The 8022-nt window shown below is 42.7% G+C and overlaps 1 protein-coding gene across 1 annotated transcript; it reads left to right on the plus strand.

Annotated features, from left to right (window-relative positions):
* Positions 1–498: 498 nt before the first annotated feature.
* On the plus strand, positions 499–3727 carry fbxo4 (F-box protein 4). Its single transcript, XM_076149347.1, has 7 exons — positions 499–757; positions 1206–1480; positions 1579–1799; positions 2122–2197; positions 2309–2481; positions 2615–2829; positions 2945–3727. Exons 1-7 carry the CDS (start codon positions 596–598, stop codon positions 3035–3037), a joined length of 1215 nt encoding a protein of 404 aa, XP_076005462.1. The 5' UTR covers positions 499–595; the 3' UTR covers positions 3038–3727.
* Positions 3728–8022: the final 4295 nt, after the last annotated feature.

Consider the following 8022-nt stretch of genomic DNA (forward strand, 5'->3'; position numbering starts at 1 on the left):
TAGAAGAAAAAAAACTTTCTTTAAGATGATTACAAGTGTAAAGTTAATGCAGCCAGAAACGAGACATTGCACAGCAACATTTTATTTATTGTTTTGTTGCCATTTGGTTATGCTTTTAATATATTTTAATTGCCTATATATAGTCTATACATTATATGTTTGTGTGTAAATAAACACACAAAAGGCAAAGGGTGTTAAAACAGTTGACTCTGATGTTCATGACCATTTCAAGTATGTACTGATTTGTTAATACCAGCTTTGTAATGCGCTACATGTTTTCCCTTCTATCGCAAGTTAAAATTTTCTGCCACTTGAATAACTTTGATAGTAGCTATAACTATTAATTGAGACTCTGTTGTTGTTCTTTGGAAGACGTGTTTCTTTTTTATGTCCTCGCTGACAATAAACGCGCGTTGTTTTACGAAGAAACCGCCTCGTTTCCGTTATTCGCGTAGTAGCGAGCCGCTGTGTGTAGGTTTGGAACTACGCTACCCACAATGCACCGCGAACGCCAACAATAAGGAAGTGTGACAAGAAAACGTTTGCCTGTCAGTGATTTAAAAGCAAGTTCGTGTCAGTGTAGTGAGCGTGGATCATGGCGGAACCCGCTCGTCAGTTAAACGGGTCGGCGGTGATCCGCAGCCTCCGACAGTTCACAGGCAGATATTTCCCCAGCAGAGCGACACTTTCCCGGGAGGAGACATCTGCCACCGGCTCGGGAGAGGAGCCGCCGCCGGGCTTCCTCGACTGCTTACCGGTGAGACGAGGCTGAAGCTGGAGTCCATGAGAATAAAATATGTTCAACTTTTATCAAAGTGAACGGAAAACGTCTAGAGTTAACATACATACACATACATGAACTTTAAGGTTAGGTTAAACTTTACTACATATTATGTCATTGTATTGACTTCGGTTCTTGACACTTGTTCTAAATCTTTGTTTTGCAATGTGAATGTATGTCGCCTTGAATTAAAGCGTCTGCCAAATTAGATAAGATTAGATTCAACTTTATTGTCACTGAGTACAGGTACAAGCCAATGAAATACAGTATATGTATATATAGAAGTTTATTCTTCCAGGCCAGAAGATAAAACGACTATATAACACACATGCCGTGCTTGCTCTAGAACTTTGCCTCTGGATGTCCTTGCTGAAAGTGAAATTTATTTCATGACATCCACACCCACCTGTACTTCCCCCCACAGGTGGATGTACACTTCCTCATAATGACATTTCTGTCTCCTGGTGATATCTGCCGCCTGGGAGCCACCAGTCAGTACTGGAGGGCTCTGGTTAGAGATCCACTACTATGGAGGTACTTCCTACTTCGAGACATTCCCTGCTGGTCCTCCATAGACTTTGTGACCATGCCCAGGCTGGAGGCCTTGGATGCACCACTGAGTAGTGAAGATGAGAGCCTGGACGAAAGAGTGGAAGGGGAAGATGACAGGACGGAGTCAAAATACGACTACATGGCAGAGTGGGTATCTATAAAAATGACTTGAGTCTGATTTCAGGATCTTACTCAATCAATTACATCATTTGACAGTGCCAGTTCATCTTCAACTGTCTTTACAGATACCTGAAATCCTGCCCATCGTGCAGACAACAGTGGCTTCCCTCCCGGGCACCATATGAGGTTGTAACATCCTTCCTCCAGTCTCTGGTACCCTCATCGGAGCCACGCTACGCTATGTTCGGCCCCGGAATGGAGCAGCTCAGTGTCTCTCTGGTCACAAGGCTCATGTATGCCCCAGACGTGCTTCCTTTGGCAGGCACTCCACACCGGCAGATAAATGGTGGGATGGTATTTCTCTTCTCATGAGTTAATGTAGAACACAATGACATTGAATGAGTTTTGAAGACAGTGTGAAGTGGGACAATGGAGACATGTATGAATCATGATGTCACAGTTGTTAATGACATCACAAGTGTGTGTGTGTATTACTAACGCAGACAAACTGACATCATGCTGGGGTTTTTGCATGTTGCATGTTGATGCGTTCACCAGCAGGTGGCTGCACCGGCTCATAACTGCTTTTTAACTTCACCATGTTCAACCAAGAAGACCCGTGTAATACGTATTATCATCAAACCATCGTGCTCTTATCTTTACTCTAGGAATCGGTTCAGGAATCAGTTTCATGTTCAACAACCAACACAAATTTAACATCCTGACTCTTTACTCAACCAACAGGTAAGCACTTTGTATTTAAACTTCTATGAGATGTTATTGTATATATTATTCATCTGAGTATTACTGTGTAAACATCCGCAGTCTTGAATCCTTGAATGTTTACATCCACAGGGCAGAGAGGGAGAGAGCCAGAGTGCAGCAGCAGGTCGTCACTAATAAACTATTTACCTGTGAAGGAACAGATGAGTCAGGCTGCCCGATCTTCAGCCCTCTTCCTCACGTCCAGCAAGTGTGCCAAGTGGTGGATGGCTTCATCTACGTAGCCAATGCAGAGCGTGAGACAGGTAAAATGATGGGGAATCTATACTCCCACTTCTCATCGTGCGACCCAGCTACCTTGTGATGCTTAACTGGTTATGTGCATCTACCAGCATGTCACTTAATGTGTGTTTCTTGTTCCCTGTCCTCACCTAACAGGGGAGGGGGATTCAGAGGCGGCTCAGATCAGAGCTGGTCTGAGCTCTGCGTGGGGCTCAGCATCCCGGCCTCTGCTCGTGCTCTCCTGCATCTCCAGAGAAGAACCAGAAGTCGCCAGTGACCCTGAAATAACTCAAAACCAGGAAAAGCGTCAAATTCCTTGTATTTACATGGCACAGAGACTCGGCCTGCCCCAGTTAGTTAACCCTTGGATGGTAAAGCATTTTATATTTATCAGAACCATTTGCATCGTATTCATTTTGTGTAATTTTGATGAATATTTTTTAACTTGTTTTGTCTATTTGTCTTGATTTATTTGATCCCATCCAGGTGCAGGACACAGTGGCTGAGTCTCTGTCAGGTCTTCTGGACGGTCTTTCCTGGTTGCTGAAGTGCTCTGGAGTCAAAGTCAGTGGCAGCTAGCCTGACTCCTGCTGCTGCTGCTGCCAAATAAATAAAAAACACACATCTCCAGGCTTCATTACCCTGACTACAAGGCACAATAGATATTACAATCCTAACGTTCACCACATGTGCACTGACTGTCTTAGCACCGGAGGACCTGGCAGTGGATTTTAATGATTTAGGTGAGCAGTAGGACTCAGTTGTTGCTGATCATTATTCATCGGGGAAAATTGATGCAGAACTCATTCTTATCACAGAAATATGCAGGGGAAGGGGTTACAGCAGGGTGGAATGTTATGTACACATCTGGGAGCCTCACAGTAAACCCACGAGCTCATCCTTCTTCTGGACCAGCAGGGACAGCAGGGACTAACATTGGGCTCTATAGTGCTTAATAGAAAATGTATATTTGATTTGTATGTAACTCAGGAATTTGAACCATTGCACTTATAATTGTGTCAATTATGTCCACTTAAAAATGCATACATCAGCTATATAGTATTGAATGTGACCTTTTGAATAAAAGCTATAGTGGCTGGCTGTCTGCCTTATTTTCAATATTTTGTATTTGTATGTAAGAAATCCTCCTGCGTGAATAAACAATGTTGAAATTGTAGTTTTTACTGTTTGCACAATTACTGTGATTTGTCTTCTGAAGGTGAAGGTGAATCCATTCTGAATAAACTGAAATCTCTTCCAGTGACCCAACTCTGTGTAATGTGAGTGATTTGTTTTCTACACACTGTTCTAAAGGCAACAGCCTGCCTGCCCATGGTTCCATTCCTCTGAGGTCAGCACTGGCATGCACAGTTGAATTCACATCTGGATATTGATACAGAAGGTTTCAGCCACCAGGAGGCGCTACTACTTGTCTGGGTCGATTTTTGATTTTTTTTAACTCTAATGGAAGTTCATTTGTCTCACTGTTTGCCTTAAAGCAGGACATCTCAGAAATGTATTGATTCACTTATGTGTGATTAATTCTGAATGTGCTCTCTCAGTGCCCTCTAGTTATTTCTATCGTATTCTGTAAATTAGTTCAAAATGTGTTAGAAGTTATACCAGACTGGACAATTAATGTACATGTGACAGTAGGCTTCTATCTATCTCAATCGCTCTGATATGTTTGATTCCAACATGGATATGATACTGCAAAGTGAGTGACAACACAATGCATTCATGTTTCATAGACGGACATCCTCTGTCATTTTGTGATAGTTGATATGTTTTGCATTTGTTGATTCTGAATGAATTCCACAGTGCAGGTCATGAGACACCGACGAGTGAGACATCAGTCCTCCCATCTCTTCCCTAATGCATCACTGAAGTTGCGCTGGTACATTGGAAACTGTTTCATCAGGGCTCCAGCCTGCGGTGATAAAGGCCCGATGGCAGCAAAGGGATCATTTTTATTACATATGTGGAATGACAGGATAATGTGCTCCACTGCTGCTCTTTTGTTCTAGTCCCCTAGGTAACCACGACTCATTGGAGAAAAAAAAGTCCCCTCCTAGCTCTTCCATCAAAATGTTCCTCAATCTCAATAATCATTTTCATCGGCGTAGAGATTTAGAATAGGACCATGATTGGTGCAATTTAGATGCATTAAGCCTCGGCTAGATACTTGCCAAGCTCAGTCTTTTTTCCTGATGAATAAGTGCAAAATAGTCAGAGTGTGTGTGTGTGTGTGTGTGTGTGTGTGTGTGCGTCAGAAATGGATTTTACATCTCAACATTTTACATCTCTGTAAACAGGATGTCTATCTCTTTGGTCCTCGCTCCACAGTTATTTACATTCACTGTCAGAGGAAAATCGGTGTCTTAAGAATGTTCATTCTGATAGAGACTGTCTAACAATGACAGCAGAGCACATTCAAAAATAGCTTTGAGAAATATCTCTTTTCTTTTTTTCTTTTCTTTTTTTTGCTATTTGTTTTTTATTGAAGCAAACATCTTACATGACATTGTGCATACAATGTATACATAAAGAGGGGGAAGAGGAGAGAGAGAGAGATAGAGAGAAAGAAGGAAGGTTGTATAATTAATACTATTGCTGTTGTTAAACTTTATACATAGACCCTGAGGTAGAATACAAGTAGATTGAAATTGCAATGACCTAAAAGGGTAAATACAGTGTACACATTACAGGATGATGTCAAACAGCAATGTAGGGTAGTACAAATCGCATCAAAGGCTGTGGTAAAGAGAAGGAGAGAAGAGAGAAACACACAAAAAAAACAAAGAGAGGACATCCCACCCCGAAACCCATCCCAACCCTGCAGTCACACAACCCCGCAGTCACACAACCCTGCAGTCACACAACCCCGCAGTCACACAACCCCGTCCTGGCCCCCGCAGAAATATTTCTAACCCAAAAGACACAATGCCTGCTTGTGTTTTTTGAGCTGTTTATGATATTATCATATCAAAAAGTATACATTTAGCAGAAATTAGTCTTCCATGTGTTGATATGCAGGGAATAGCGACACCAAATCCTCCTCACTTGAACCTATTGAGACAACAGATCAACATACACTGAATAAGAATTGGATTGATCTAAACAACAGAATGAATGACTTGGAAATGAAACAGATACAGCCTGTGTTTGTGTGAGAGAAGTTTATGGGAAAGTATCCAAGTATCCAGCCATTTTCAAGCTCAGTTGGGGTTTTCCTGGGTCATGTTTGTGAGTAGGAGCGGACACCAGACCTTCAGCTGCGTCTCGTCTAACACAAAGGGCCTCTTGGATATGATGTCACAAGAACCCCATATTAACTGGCTGCTGAAGCTTTCAGCAGATACAAGAAACCTCTAAGCTTCTGGCTGAGCTTAATTTGATTGATATTATTGCTTGATACAGCAATCACATTTTCTAATCCTCATTCACTGATTTTTGATTCATATTTTTCTGATTGTTTGTTCATCACCCCCTGCATCTTTCTGTCCTCCTTCTCCTCCTCCCACTCCTTTCACTCTGTCTTCTGTTAATCAAAGTTAAGTCCCTGATTGGTATTCTACAATAACAGCCAACATTAAATAGGCACTGAAAAAAAAACATCATTTGCATGATGCATTCATGGATTAGGCTCAGCATCTCTCTTAATTGTCTTGTTTTGCACATGGTGAGGCTCTCATGCTGATACTCTGTGGATCTTACTCCCCCTCTGCAATCTCATCAATTCATTTCCAATTTCCTCCCCTCTTCACTTCTTCCATCCCGCTTACCCCCTGCTGCTGAATAGAGGACAGGTTAGAAGCTTGTAAATGCTGCTTTGCGGTTCAGAACTCATGAAGTAATGGTGAACTGTTTATGAATCATATTGAGCCTTTCAGCAGACAGCATTGGTCGCATAATCAAGAAGATATGGATCAAGATAACAGGGAGTGATGACACCTTAACTCTGCTGCTGCTGCTGCTGCTGCTGGTGGTGACCTGTGTGTTGTTAGCCTGTAGCCATCTCCTCTCTCTCATCCTAATCGAATAGGAGGCAGTGTGCTGACACAGTTGTGAATGGCCACACTTGCCGTGTGAACCCCCATTAAATGCATTACAGTTGACTTGAAGCAGAGGACGCAAAGGCCAATCTTTCATTATGTGCAAAATAAAAAGAGACATTTCAACACAAATAGATCTGGCCTGGTCATTGAAAGGCACGCTATTACAGAAAACCAATTATCTTCGTACGGCTGTTGCTTATGTTGCCTTGAGCAACAGTGAGCAGATAGGTGACCTGGAAACTGAAAGAAAGAAATTAAATCAACTGGAGAGACAACAGTGAGAAACAGAAAAGAAAACAACATTGTATACAATCAATTCATTGCACACATGTTGGGTTAATGCTCCTGCCATTGCCCTTGACCAGGGCACTAGGCCGTATACCTGGAGCTGTTCCCTGCTGCTGCTGCTGCTGCACTGTGGCTGCCCTCTGCTCCAAATAGATAGGATGGATTAAATACAGGGGTCACATTTCCCCACGGTAATTAATACAGTAAAAACTAAACTTATAAGGCAGAAAACATTGGATTGTCTGCCACTACTGCATTTGTCACAACAGCATTAGAGCCCTGTTGGTTCATGACAGTCTTCGTGCTGTTGTTTTTCATTTCAACAGTCATCAGTTTGAACCTTGAACAGAGCTGCAGTGATGTGGGCTGCTATAATTATCAACATCACAAAGCTTCCAACAAGCATCCAGTTAAGGTAAGCTGAGGATGACAGTGCGGGGGGACCCTGTCTGTCTTGTTCCGGCCCACCTGCAGGAGCAGAGCGGCGTCGACCTACATGCCTGACTGTATTGTCGGGCTGTCGCACTCAATTTGGCATAACTCTGCACGATCACTCAAGGAATGAATGCATGTTACAACAAAAGCAGCAGTTAAATAGACGCCCCCCTCTCTCCTCCAACCAGAGTTCACCCCCCTACAAGTGACCAATACAAGGACCCTTGAATGTGTGTTTTGCTATTTGGTAATTAATGGCTAAAAGACCTTCATGTCCACTGAAAGAAGGCTACCATATTATGTTTAAGGTCACCTAAGGTTTATTTAACTGCAGAATGAGGCAAAAAGATATTCAAAAAAAGCTTGAAAACCTCCTTAAATAAATTTGTGGGATAGTTTTCCCTCTGTGCTACAATTTATACTTTATTTATGTTGTATGTGAGCAGTCTTGTTGCCGCGCAGAGCATTGTTTATGTCCGCTGCACACGTTGGAGGGTTGAGAAGAGCCAAGCCATAACTTGTGGACCCAATAAACAAGTAAAGGGACGGGGATATAAATACAGGGACAGCTCCGCTCAATACAGACGGGCCAATTCCATCTCTTTCCATCCACATCGTAAATCACGTCAACAGTGCATTCTGGCAGCGAGAGAAATGGCTCAGGAGTGAGAGAGAGCGAGAGAGAGAGAGAGAGAGAGAGAGAAACACAGACAGATCAGGCCTGGTCTCTACCTGTCTGTCTCCGAGGTTTTGTTTCTCTTTGGACTGAGCATATCGGAGCGA

Source organism: Genypterus blacodes, unplaced genomic scaffold, assembly GCF_046128005.1.
Source record: "Genypterus blacodes isolate CSIRO-AG114 ecotype Tasmania unplaced genomic scaffold, CSIRO-AGI_Gbla_v1 ptg000045l_1, whole genome shotgun sequence".
Classification (NCBI taxonomy): Eukaryota; Metazoa; Chordata; class Actinopteri; order Ophidiiformes; family Ophidiidae; genus Genypterus; species Genypterus blacodes.